This window comes from Myotis lucifugus, unplaced genomic scaffold, assembly GCF_000147115.1.
Source record: "Myotis lucifugus unplaced genomic scaffold, Myoluc2.0 scaffold_19, whole genome shotgun sequence".
NCBI classification, from domain to species: Eukaryota; Metazoa; Chordata; class Mammalia; order Chiroptera; family Vespertilionidae; genus Myotis; species Myotis lucifugus.
This window is the reverse complement of record NW_005871067.1, coordinates 2,575,398-2,589,960: the sequence shown is the minus strand read 5'-3', so window position 1 is coordinate 2,589,960 and position 14,563 is coordinate 2,575,398. Positions and strand designations below refer to the sequence as shown.

Sequence of the window (14,563 nt, the reverse complement as noted above, 5' to 3'; positions counted from 1 at the left end):
TTCTCACTCCCCTCCTACTTCCATCTCAAATCACTAAGTTGAAAGGACAAAGCACTACAATCAGCAAGCAGACATTCATCAGCTGACTTTCTGGTTGATTCAACCAGTCATTCATTTCCAACAAACTTCTATTGACTACTTACTGTGTGTGATGCCCTGAGCCCTGGATTGACCCCAAAACACAGACCCCCAGAGAAGGTAAACATGGGAAGGGAGGAAGAGGAAATTATATTTTCTTGGGGCCCTGACATCCCTGGGTACAGAGCTATTTACTTGCTAGCCTGAATTTTAAGTGTGTTTATTATTCAGACAGTTTCACAAGCAAGTCTGGAAGCCTTTCCTTCCCTACCTTAGACAAGGAAACCTTTGCAATAGTTTACTTAAGCAAGGATTTCTTTGCCTGTGGACTGCTGTCAATGAAAGGATATTTTGGGTTGCCCAGAGATCTAGTAGGAGTTGGCCTGTCCCAAATTCTGCCAGCCCCTTTCTCCTTCCCGGCCTTGGTAGTAACTTACTGTGGTCTTTATTAGGTATTGTTTTCATGGAAGAGTCAAAGGCTACATGTATATGTTAATATCTATATTAGCTACTACCACTTATTTTCAGTCAACATTGGGATTATCACCAATAATAGTTACTGAAGTCCCCAGTCTATCAATATCATACTAAAACCTCAGCCCAAGATAGTCACTGCCAGCATGGAAAGCCACTGACAACAGAGGGGAGCTTTATGGTTCCCAGCACTGTGACCCTTTTCTTACATTATTTTGCATGTGTATAAAAATACTCTCTCAAATCATCATTCAAGTACATAGATACATGAATTAGGTGAGAGGGATAAAAATAATAATAGTTTTATTTTTAATAATAGCAGTTACTGAGAATTCTCAGAACCCCTGTCTAAGGTTAGTGTCATTATCACCACTTTGCAGATAGGTGAGTGAGGCCTGGGATGGGAAGGTGGGGGAAAGATTAAGTCTGACTTGCCCAAGGTCACAGAGCTGGTTAGTGCTGAAGCTTGAATTCAAACCCAAGAAGTCTGATACACAGCCTAAATTCTTTTTTAAAAACAGCCTTTTTGAGATATAGTTAACATACCATGCAACTCACCTATTTAAGTGTATTTTCTGTATATTCACTGTTGTAAAACTGTTAGGGGCAAAAATAGAATATTGGGACTAGCTATGATTATGGGAAATATTAATCATGCTCTATTAACCATGATTGCTTTGTGTTGGTTAAAGAAAGGACATTCTAACCTGGCTGGGAGTTGTACGCCCCTGTGACCTGGGAGTCAACCTTGGACCTGGGAGTCAACCTTGGAATTCGGTTCATTCTCATTCAAGACCTGCCTATTATCTTGGAAAGATTTAACAACCTTGTTGTCCAAACAATGGAATCCCACCCCAACCTCCTACTTCCCCATACCTGTAATCCCTACTTCCCCATGTAATCTTTGTCCTACCCTATATAAGCAGCTGGTTTATGGGGGTCTGCAGAGCAGATTTTTGTGGATGACATGCTGCTCTCCCACCACTGCCTGCATTATTGGAATAAATGCTCATATATGATTCAACCCTATCTCTGCTTAATTGGTTAAAGTAGTGACAGGCAGCGTGGACCCATTGATTGTCTGGTTACAAAACTATCACCATAGTCAAACTTAGAAACTTTTCATTATCCTCCAAAAAAACTTTGCCCTCCTTAGCAGTCATCCCCAATTTCCCTACTCACACTCCCTTCCTCCAGCCCTATACTTTCTGTCTCTATAGGTTTGCCTATTATGGATATTTCCTATAAATGGAATCATATATGTAGTATTTTGTGTCCAATTTCTTTCAGTTACCATACTATGTTCACGGTTCATCTAAATTGTAGCACTTATCAGTACTTCATTCCTTTTTATGGCTAAATAATATTGTAGACCACATTTAATTTATTTATTCATCAGTTGATAAACATTTGGGTTGTATCTACTTTTTTGCTGTTATGTATAGTGCTGCAATGAACATTTATTTGCATTCATGTTTTTGTGTGCACATATATTTTCATTTCTCTTGGGTATACACCTAGAAGTGGAATTGCTGGATCATATAGTAATTATAGATTTCACTACGTGAGGAGCTTTCAAAATGTTTTCCGAAGCGACTGCCACCAGCAGTATATGAGGGTCCCAATTTCTTGATATCGTCTTGCTAATACTGTCTTTTTTAAAAATATTTTTTTTATTGATTTCAGAGATGAATAAAAAGGGAGAGAGAGATAGAAACATCAATGATGAAAGAGAGTCATTGATCGGCTGCCTCTTGCACACCACACATTGGGGATTGAGCCACCTTGTGCTCTGACTAGGAAGCCAACCCTGACCTCTTGGTTCATAGGTCAATGCTCAACCACTGAGCCACATCAGCTGGGCAACACTATCTTTTTTATTCCAGCTGGTTTAATGGATATGAAGTGGTACAGGCTATATTCATAGCCACTATATCTTAGCTCTGTATTAAGATTCTCACTAGGTCAGATTCAGAGCAGCATTAAAAGTATCCCTTCAGATACTAAAGTTTTGTAAACGTAATAGCTGTATATTCTGTGGAATCCTCATTAACAACAATTCCTTTGTTAGCACATAATAATAAACACTGTGTAACTGACATCTAAACCTGTATGGTTTGGTTAATTTTCTAAATTCCTTCTGATAGTGTGAATAAAAAGATCTCTTCATTATGTAAAGTTCTGATGCCTATGAATTAGCATAGCCAACTAATGCTATTAACTCTAAACAGTAAAAAAATCAGCTATATTTTATTTACAGAACAATATGTAGCCAATGGATGAGAGAGAGAGAGAGAGAGAGAGAGAGAGAGAGAGAGAGAGAGAGAGAGATGGAGAGAGAGAAAAGGTTAATAAATAAGACATTCCCCTGGACACCCTGCTCCAAAGTTGATGTGAAGTTTAAAAATAAAATTATATGCCTGCAACTCTATTATTTGGTTACAAAGCCCTTTCTAAATTATTAAGTAATTGACAAGTAACTGGGTTTTCACATTCCAGGTGAGTTACTTTGAGGAAGGAAGTCACTCAAACTGATAGCCCTTGGTCTTTCTGCTGAAGATATTACCTGCATAAACTGAAGCGAGGCCTCAAAGTCCTCCACTGGGTACATCTTAATCCGAAAGAATTTCATCCCCATTATCAGGCTGATGATGCTTTGAACAACATATGGGCTCTGCTCCTTATGTCGTAATTCTTTGAGCTCTGCCATAAATTTCTTCTTCACAGAATGGAATCTAAGAAGAGAATATGAATGATTTATCAAATAATGGGTAGGAAAGTGACTGTAATGGAGGCCTCCAGCATCTTGGGGTGACAAGGAACAAGGATGGGGGTCCTTCAAATCAATCAAAGTACAGTGTCTGAGATTTTGCAAGGAGTTGGTATTGGGGATTTGGTAGAGTCCCATCTTCTCCCTTGTTATTCCGTAAATACTCAACATCTCCTTCAGGCTAGAGATAAGATCCAAGGTTACATAGATCCTCTCAAAATACTACAGATCTTAAACCGAGTTCCATTTCTTCAGGCTTAGCAATTTCCAACACACTTGCAGACCCCAAGGACCTGAAGCATCAGTGGTGAGCATATGAGCAATAATAGCATGCCAGGCTTGCTAGTTCTGACAGTGACAGGGAATAATGCCCAGGAAAATGCTCACATCCACTTCCAAAGTTTTAAGTTCTTGTTTTATTTATAGTTTTAAGTTTATGATTATTGAAGAAAATATTTTTAGGTTAAAAGAAAATCTAGTAATGGGAAAATTTAAATCAGCTCTAGAAGATAAGTTCTCTACTACATGGGAAAAGGTCCAGTTCTCAAGGAATTTAAAGCATTTGTATTGCTTGAAAATAAAATAATATTAATTAATAATATTAATTACAACATTATTATATAGGATTAAAAAAAGAATAGATCTTAGGATGCAAGATGGTAGCAAATCTTCAAAGTACCTGAGGGTGAGGGACTATAAACACAGAAGTTATCCAAACTATTTCTGAGATAGGCAGTTTCACAGTTAGTTAAAAAAAAGAAAACACAAGGAAATTGTTGTAAGAGTCATGATACTGTATTTGGTTTCCTGAGATCATCAGCCTGAGGTTCTGCATAAGTTAAAAGGGATAATTAAGAATAAGGTGTGATTTGAGCGGGCAATTATGATGATAGAAGTTAAAGGCCATCTAGTAGAGCCTCAGAAGTATGGAACAGCAACTCTTGATACCCAAAGTAGAAATTTTAGGACAAATTAAGAGGGAGGTAAAATATAGATACTGTTTCACTAAAAGGCAACGACAGGAGTGTATGACTGAGAAGTTGGGTCCAAGGGGCTTCTGACAGCTGGCAATTTTCTAGTTCTCAGCTTGGGTGGAGGAAGTGACATGGTATTCATTTGGTAACATTTGGTTAGAATTGTTTGTCTTGTTCTAAACAATGTATGGATTTTTTTCTTTAGGTTTGCTATATATATATTTCACAATAAAAAAGATTTTTAAAAAGACAATGGAGCAGAAAATATAAATTCCAAACTCCAATGTCATCATTCTTTTCTACTTCTTAGAGTAAAAGAATAAAATTGATGATGATAGCCACAAGTAGACAGTCAGAGCTTACAATATGCCAGGCAAAGTTCAGTGAACTTCACATAGGGTAACTCATTTAACTCTCACAACCACTCTAGTGGGATACTATTACTATGGCCCTTTTACAGAAGAAACACTTGTGGCAGAGGTTTTGTAATAGTCACATAGCTGGTGGAGCCAAACTTTTAAGCAAAATGTCTGGCTGTAGAGGCCATGCTGTTAACCTTTATGCTATAGTATGTCCAGACCAGTGGTTCTCAAAGTGTGGTTCCCAGATCAGCATCACCTGGGAACTTGTGAGAAACACATTCTCTGGCCCACCCCAGACTTCCAGAACAAGAAACTCTGGGGGTGAGTCCAGTCATCCTGTTTGACAAGCCCTATAGGTGAACCTGATGTGCTAAAGTTTCCAAGGTACTGGTATGAATCAGGAATAACAATCCAATACATTTGTAAGATCGTGTATATTTGATGTACCTTACACACACTCTTACATTTTTATCTTCACAACAATCCACTGAGTCAGGCAGTGAATGCATTTCCACTTTACAAATGAAGAAACAGATCTGGAAGACTAAAGTGACAAAGACAAGACTCAAACTCAGGTTGTTCTGATGTAAATTCCAGGAATTTCCACTATAACTCAGCTGCATAGTTCATGACAGTCATGAACTATGAAATGTAGCCCCTGCCCTATCTAGAACAGTGTACAGTTTAATTGGGAAGATAAAATAATGTATCCTTGACAATGAACCTTGTGAATAAATAAAATAATAATAATAATAATAATGATGATGATGATGTGGTGTGTTAGCATGTGTCTGGAACTTTGCCTCGATCTCTCTGATCCTTCAGGGAGGTTGAATGCTCCAGGCCAAATCACTTTCTCATATCTTCCATTGTCTTTTATGTGAATAATATACTTAAAAGCAGGTAGAGGGCACTGGAGAATGAAGATACTCTTTTCAGCTGGATAATTAGAGATTTCAGAAGGGATCTGACTATCTAGAAGGGCAAGCAGAGGTCTTTTGGCAGAGATGGGGAGAGGGTAGGGAGAAGAAATGGCATGGAAAGCCATGAAAGTGACTTTCAATCAAGCTTATAAAAATTAATAATGAAATATGAGAGTTTAAAAAATTAATTAATCTTACATGTTATATTGTTTTAAAGATCACATGATACCTAAGAAAGTTTTCCATTTCTTTTTCATAATTGAAACAAGGAGAGGTAGGAAAAGGCAGGTTATTTGTATAACCCACTTTTCAATATTCTCATGAGCTAATAGTTAAAAGTCTATTTCTCATTTGAAAATAAATATGGCTATCTTTTACTTAAAAAAATTCCAAACTGACATAAGCATGTTATTTTAACATAAAAATATTCCTAAAATCTATTTGTACTAAAATCTATATTCCCTTAAGATAATTTCAGGGAAAAAGAAACTTCTCTTCAATGACCGTGCCTTTAGTATTTAGTATTATCTGTAGTAAAAACATTAGCTAAATGACATTCACATACAAATAACTTCTGCTTTAAAATGAATAGTACATATTTTAAAGTGAGAGTAAGAATATATACATTAAGATTGTATCAGATAAGGAGAAAGTAGTTTTGAAATCTATGAATCTTAGAAGTAATCATCAGTATTTAAATGAATATGTCACATTTTAACAACAAAAAAACTCCCTACCTTAAAATACCTAATTTTAACTTAATTGACTTTAACAAAGTTAACACTATAGGTGAATACTACTTCATAGCGAAAATCTTTTCCCTTAAGGACAATAATTAAGCACATCATCACTATTAAGATTAATAATAGTCATCTGTTAAGACTAAAGTAATATTAAAAACTAAAGTCATAATGAAGAAAATATTTCATATGCGTTATCATTAGGAACTAGATACAAAATCTTAAATTAGAATTGTATTACCCAAGTTTATTTTAAAAGAGATAACCACCTGTACCTGATAAGCAAACACCCCTTTTCCCCAAGAACAAATGAAGCATTAATTCCTAAGGCAGTGATAAAGTGATAGTCCTGGTGAACTTATGAGAAGAAAGTAATGTGATTATTCCTAGTATGATACCAGTTCAAGACTGTACTGTCTATCAGTAAAGGTTAACTGTCCATTGACTGTGATGACCATATAGTACTGTGATTAACTACAAGAACCCACTGGCCAAGTGGGTCTCCTGTGACGGCAAAGTATTGGAGCCTTGTCCAAATAGAGACATTCATTACACTACACTATTGCAGAATTAGGACAAATATTGACATCACAAAAATATAAAAAGCCACTGTTGGCAAGAAAAATTGGCTTGGTGTATCATACATCTAACCAAATATGGCAATTCCTACAACTTTAGAGTATTGTTTAGTTATGGCATTGGTTCTCAATTCATTCAGAACTAACCCCAAATTGAAGTAGCTAAGAAAGGCCATTCTAGACATAACAAATACTGTTATGCATAATTCACAAAAACTAAGAAAAACACAAGATGTTATTTTTGGCATATTAAACTTCATATGGACTGATGAACCGTAATGATTACAGTGGGCTATATTAAATAAAGTACAATGTAGTCTCCTGCAAAATGGCCCAGATCACTCTACTGTTTAGTTCTAATGCAAGCGTTAGCCAGTTTTTTCTTTCCTCTGTTGCTGTCAGTCTTTGAGCTTCGCAGTTCTCACTGGCATGAATGTACCTACCTCTCTCCCATCTAATACTCATGTTTCATGTGTTAGAAAAAATGGGTAGTTCAGATAAATAGATAAATTGGGTCAGATTAAGTCATGCCATGGAGTTTTTTGGGTCTATTCCTGAGTTCCTGTCTATGTTTTGGCTAGGTAAGATTGCTAAATAAGTACTTCAATTTAAAAAAATGGGTATTTCCATGATACTAAGTTAGGAAATTCCATCTCTTAAAGATAAAAATCTCTTTCAGAAGGTTGCATTTCTCAAGGATCAGGGCATCACTGTTGCTTTCAGCTGGCTTCTTGCCTTGGGTTCCCATTAGGTCCGTAGCTCATTTTGCCTAACTAGGCATTCAGGATCTTGCCCGATCTGCCTGAGGTTGGAATAAGATGAAGATGGGAAAATAGGGTGTAACATCACTTTTGGAAGAAGTATATTATTGCTAATAATCTAACACCACTTTGTTCTAGCCTGCTAAGTAGTGTTATGGGGCCAGATAAATTTAGCAATGACAATTTTCCTCTGACTTGTTTCCATGACAGAGTACGGGACATTTTTAGCTCAGCTGAATTAAGTAAGCTCTATAGTAAAGGGACATTCTAGAATGGAATTTTCCCACTCATAGATGATATCGTAATCACCCACTTGTGGAATATAGAAAACAAAACATTTTAGTATATGTTCTGCTGAAGCTAGCACAACAAAACTTTTAAAACTGATTAACTTCTTTGGAATATTTGGGCAAAGATAAAAATAATTTGATTAGACCATTTCTTTATTTGATGCAGTCATATGAAACTCATGAACTCTTGGTAGGGTCTGACCCAACTGTCAAGTGAAAAAAAATAACAAAGCACACAAATTGGAAAAAGACTTGTATTTGCCTTGGGGAAGCTTTTAGTCAGTTTCAGAGACAGGGCACACACAGCAAAACAACCCTAGCTTCCTGTAAGTTCACTCATGTCTCCTTCCTGAGAGTAAGGTGGAGGGGTGGGATGAGTTGGCAGAAACACCCCTGTTCTTATGGTAAAGGTTTCTGACTGACATTTACTTACTTAGCTTGTGCCAGCACTCCAATGACTTCTGCATACAGGTCTGCCACAATGTGCATATTACCAGTGTTAGGACCAAGGTACCTAAATAAAATATAATTAGACACATTAGGGGTCCCTGGTCATCTAAAACTTGATTTAGTTTTAGCACCCAATCTTGTCAAAATTCTAAAGTGAGAAATTACTTTACCCTTCTTTGTATTTAAAGTGCTTGAAAGCCAAGTTAATAACGTCATGTATTAAACTGTCTAATACAGGATGAAGTGGAATCTGGAAAAAAAAAGATATGGCTCTTAATTTGAAGGGAATATTAAAGATCAAATCAATAAGAGTACTTTCAATAACTGTATATGGACTTTAGCAATCAATAAATATAATTCATATGACCCAGTACTTGAAATTCAAAAATAATTAAAAACTTAAGTAGTTTTCAGATAAGTAAATCATATATAAAAGTAACATTAAATTACTGACCTGTTTTAAAACTTCTATTAATACTAAAGAAAAAATAAAATCAATGGCGAGGTCCCGTCTTTCCATTAAATAATCTCGCTGTTGTTCATCACTGTAAAATTTTAAAAAGTCACATTAATTGGCATTGAAGATATTGTGAGTGATATAATTCATTAAAAACGGAGGACTCATCCCAATGGGCTGCAAGCCATTTTTGATATTACAAGATTGCAGTGGTAAATACAGTATTTGCTGAAGCTAACCCTAATACTCATGTACAGTGAACAAACACTGAATCAGAATATTTGACTGCAAATTTTACATTTTCAACCATGCCAACTTGAGTAGCTATTTGTGAATCTATAACCCCATCTTGTCAGCTTTTCTAAGGCAGGGGTGGGCAAACTTTTTGACTCGAGGGCCACAATGGGTTCTTAAACTGGACAGGAGGGCCAGAACAAAAGCATGGATGGAGTGTTTGTGTGAACTAATATAAATTCAAAGTAAACATCATTACATAAAAGGGTACGGTCTTTTTTTTTTAGTTTTATTCATTTCAAACGGGCCAGATCTGGCCCGCGGGCCGTAGTTTGCCCACAGCTGTTCTAAGGTATGTTTCAACCCAGGAATTCTATCATCTGTAAAGTGGATACAAACACAAGACAGAGTTACCATACTAGAGGTGTACAGTGAAGTATCTTGTGAAAGGAGCTAAATAATGTAAGGACATAACATGATTAGCAATTGGAACAGGGGTGAAGAAAGGATCAGCATTTATTTTTTTTGCCCTGTCCCATTCTTCTTGACCTTTGTCCCTTGATATTTATGAAAAGAGGAAAGAAGAAGTGAGAGGGTATTGGAAGAGAGAGACTGAAAAACAGATGGAAGAAGAGGTAAAAGAGGCAAAGTGGAGTCATTTGAACTCATTCAAAAGTTGGGGAGCAAAATTAGCACTGCCAGGAGGATGGAAATGTAAGTCCCTCCCATACCTTATGCTTATTTAACATACTGACTGAGGGCTAATTTCGATTGAACAAAGAAAGAAAAATGAAATGATTGCTGAGTTCCCCGGCAGAGAAGCAAGAATAGTGGCTAAGAGCATTGGCTTTGGTATGAACCAGTCCTGAGTTAAAATTATGCCTCTTCTACTTATCAGTAATGTCCCTATCTATGAATGGAAATAATAATAGCAATTATATAAAGGTTTACTTGAGTACTAGATAAGATAAAGCAGTTTACTCTCTCGAACACACAACTGCTCAATACTTGTATCTATATATATAAAAAGCTAAGCGACCAGCCGGTAGGTATGATGCGCACTGACCACCAGGGGGCAGATGCTCAACACAGGAGCTGCCCAGCAACAGCAACTTTGCAGAGTGTCCCCTCGCACTCCCGACCCCTTGGGGGATGTCGGACTGCCGGTTTCAGCCTGATCCCTGCAGGCCAGGCTGAGGGACCCCACCTGCCAGAAAGACCCCACTCACTCTGCAGACACCCTTCGAGCCCTGGCGCCGCCCCAGGTGCGGCAGGCCAGGGAGGGACTGCAGGAGGTTGGCTCTAGGGCGTGTCTGGCTCCTCTTGCCCAGTCCCACCCCACCGGCCACCTTCTAATTAATTTCCTTTCAATGTGCACCAATCCGTGCACCGGGCCTCTAATATTAAATAAAGCAATGAGAAAGAATGGCAGGATTTGGACTTGTCAGGCAAATATTTTCAAAACAAGTCAAGAATATTTCAAATATGAAAATTTTTTGTCTGTAGTCCAAAGGAAGTGAGCAGAAAGGAAGATGATATTTAAGCTATAAAAAATAACTTCTGGAGGAGCTCTGTAACCATCAACAAGTCAAATTAAGGCTGGTGGATGACAGGATGGGTTAACAAGGGAAGCTGCAGCCTTGACTTTCAAGGGGAAATGTAGTGACAGGGTCAGAACTCCTTCATTCAGGATCATTTATGAACAGTCCTGCCAGAAGGAGAAGTGAACTGAACAGAACCATCTATCGGAAGCCCTTCAAGACCCACCAGAAGAAGAAAGTGCTACTGCCAGTTGGGAAAGAAGAAAACATGTGGAAATACATTTAAAAAGAGGGCATTCACACATCTAACCTAGAGATTATATCATGGAATATGGGAACAAGAAGCTTAATGACCAAATGGAAGGAGAACTCCCAAAGATGGCCAGCAGCAGTAGAGAGAAAATGTTTGTGTTGGATGGCTCATCAGGGTCTTCAAAAGGGGCCAGAAGACCTTGAGAAAGTAGCAGTTATTGGTAGAAAAATATTTTTTAAACTCTTAAGTCTGTCTTATTTATTAAGCCCATGATGCTTTCAAATAAAAGTAAGACATATACTTTTCCAATAATGAATTCAACTTTATTGCTTGTTTGAGGTCTAACTTCCAGGAGCCAGAGGCATTTGACAAATTTATTTGGCAGTCAAAATGTTGATATTATACTAATCCTAGAAAACATAACCCAAATACACACTTGTCACATTTGACTGTTTTCAGTTGTTCATGCTTCTCCTGAAAGCTCCTCTTTTCTTTCTTTTTTTTTTTAGTAACAGAAACTCACATTATTGGCTACATTATGCTTTGGAAACCCTGATTCTGTTGGCTTTCTCCCAAACACACACACACACACTCTCTTGTTTAAACTTTCAAATGATACTGAGTTGAATTTTGCTGTCCTGATTCTGTATTTGATCCTTGCAATTACTTTGATCTCTTGAAAATAATCAGTAACATGATAAAAAAAACTATTATTTTCAATCTATAAAGCAATCAATTAATGAAAAATCTAGTTTTAGTAACTAAATTCTGACAAAACCAAGGAACAAAACTAAAACTCACTTAAGTCAACTCAACAAAATCATCCTACTTCCTACCTCCAGGAAAGTTTTAATAATGTCTCTTCATAATCTAACAGGTAATGTGAGAAATACAATAAAATGATTCCATTAATTTAATGACCACACAGTCTCAATTTTCAGAAACAAGAATTGAATTTCTACCTGTAAAATTTGATACATTAAAAAAGTATTTATGAAGAGAGATTGCTAATTGGTATGGAGTTCCTTTATGGGACAGTGAAAATGTTCTGGAATTAGACAGTGGTGATGGTTTCATGACCTCATGGATGTACCAAAAACACAGAATTATACACTTGAAATGGGTAAACTTTACTGTTTGTGAATTATATTTCAATAAAAATTCCCTCTTTAACTAAAAAATTTTCTCCCCCAAACAAAATGATAAATAAATGATTGAATACTGCATAAAGTCACATACATTATAAAATGAAATTACAAGTTTGGATGAATTTTAATTTGGTAAAATTAAAGTCTCCTATTTCAAGAGATGTCTATATTTAAAGAATACTAGGAGTGTCAAGAAAAATGAAAGGGATAAATTACTTATAAGTAGTAATTAATATCTGATTTTCTGAGTGATTTCAGTTTACTGTCTTTAAATATATAAAAACATGCATAACCAATTCATGTGGAGTAATCTAGTTTCTTTTGAAATAATCTTTTTTTAAAAAGATAAATGTATTATATGAAAACATGCTCAAAGTCACTGATCATCTAAGAGATGCACATCAAAACGATAATGAGGTACCATCTCACACCTGTCAGAATGGCTATCATCAACAAATCAACAAATGACAAGTGCTGGAGAGCATGCAGAGAAAAAGGAACCCTCTTGCACTGCTGGTGGGAATGCAGACTGGTACAGTCACTGTGGAAAACAGTATGAAGTTTCCTTAAAATTAAAAATGGAATTCCCATTTGACCCAGTAATCCCACTTCTAGGAATGTATTCCAAAAAATCAGAAACACCAATCAGAAAGGATATATGCACCCCTATGTACGTAGGAGCACAATTTACAATAGCTAAGATTTGGAAAAGCCTAAGTGCCCATCAGCAGATGAGTGGATTAAAACCCTGTGGTTCATCTACACAATGGAATACTATGCTTCTATGAAAAAGAAGGAAATCTTACCATTTTCAACAGCATGGATGGACATAGAGAGCATTAATAAGTGAAATAAGCCAGTTGGAGAAAGATAAATATCACATGCTTTCACTCATTTGTGGAATATAATGAACAACAAAAACGGATGAACAGAAATAGATCAAGAGACAAAGAAACATCGAACAGACTGTCAAACCTCAGAGGGAAGGCAGGAGAGGGTGGGGGTGGGTGGGGTAAGAGATCAACCAAAGGACTTGTATACATGTATATAAGCATAACCAATGGACACAGACAGTAGAGGGGTGAGGGCATGTGCTGGGGGTGGGGTGGGGGGGGTGGGAGTGGCCAGGGAGAGGTCAATGGGGGAAAAAGGAGACATATGTCATACTTTAATCAATAAAGAATAAAAAAAGATAAATGTATTAAAGGAGGTTGATTTAAAACATATGAAATTACATTTATTTACCTAAAATTTGGAGAAATGTATATTCATTGGACAGTATGAGAATTTCAAGTTTTGTGGCTGCCTAAGTGCTCATGCAGCAGCAAGTTCTACTTTCCAAATGCACATAACAAATAAACAAAATTCTTTGCTGGAACAGAAGTTAGAGATGCTATAATCTGACTTCCCCACTTTGCTCATGAAGAGGCTGAGGTACAGAGAGGTGGTTAGTTGCCCAATGTCACATGGCTAATTAGTGGCAGCTCCACGACTATGGCTAATGTCCAACCCAGCATCTTTTCACAGTACACTGGGCATTCAAGGTTACTGAGAAGAACTAAAACATCCAGGCAGTGTCGTGCAGGGCAAGCAGCAGCCCTTCTGCTTTCAGGTGTAGACTGGAAGCGAGAGGGCACAGAAAAGGTATGAGGGTAACCTTGGCCCCTTACACCTTGCCCCACCAATGTTGAAATAAGGCCCTGTATGAATTTTCAACCTATGACAGCTGCCAGTGACTAGTTTTCCAAATGTGCCACCTGCCAAATAAGGAGCTCCTGCACCTGCTAGGTATCTGTGCGAAGAGGCAGGAATACCTAGATGCCTCTTAACTCTCATTTTGATTTACATTTCTTAAACAAAATGAAAGAAAGAAGGAAGGAAAGGAGGGAGGGAGGAAGAAAAAAGAAAAGAAAAATAAATAAAAAGAAACCATAATTCTCAAAATCCTTATGCAAAAGAAATGTACCTTTTTGATTTATTGCTTGTTCTTGGTCTGTATTCGTGTGATTCATCCTCAATGTCATTTTGCCTTTTATACCAGTCAAACAATGTGCGCAGAATGGAAGGCAGGCAGTACTCAGAAAGAGAGCTCATTGAGCTGATGACCTATAGAGAAAAGCAGGTGATTAAAGCAGTGATTTTCAAATTTTTCATCTCAGGGCACACATAAACTAATTATTAAAATTCTCCAGCACAACCAAAAATACTTTTTTTGCTGATCTGACAAAAAAAATAGGTATACTTTTGATTCATTCACATCGGATGGCTATTGTTGTGTTGGCTATTGTTATTTTTTTATTTGACAATCTAAGGGAAAAGAGGTCAGTGCCCCTGACCAAATAGTCAGGTATTGTATGTCTTAAAAATTCTTATAGCACACTGGTTGCAAATTGCTGGATTAAATGCTTTGGTGGCACTGTCAATTACTGAGAAACTTTTTATTTCACAAATAACTCCAAGACACAGTCACAACAAAGTTTTCTTATTTATCACAGTCCTCCCTTTAATAAGGACAGTGCCATGTCCTTCT

The 14,563-nt window shown here is 37.0% G+C and overlaps 1 protein-coding gene across 2 annotated transcripts in view; it reads right to left on the bottom strand.

The window, feature by feature from the left end:
* FRY (FRY microtubule binding protein) overlaps positions 1-14,563 on the bottom strand; it is a 572,796-nt gene that overhangs the window by 271,254 nt on the left and 286,979 nt on the right. For both annotated transcript variants that reach the window (XM_023751126.1, XM_006085476.3), the window contains 5 exons: positions 14,000-14,139; positions 8,855-8,945; positions 8,571-8,650; positions 8,384-8,464; positions 3,119-3,287 (listed from right to left, as the gene is read on the bottom strand). In XM_023751126.1, the coding sequence (XP_023606894.1) occupies positions 3,119-3,287; positions 8,384-8,464; positions 8,571-8,650; positions 8,855-8,945; positions 14,000-14,139 (561 nt within the window). The remainder of the gene's footprint in view (positions 1-3,118; positions 3,288-8,383; positions 8,465-8,570; positions 8,651-8,854; positions 8,946-13,999; positions 14,140-14,563) is intronic.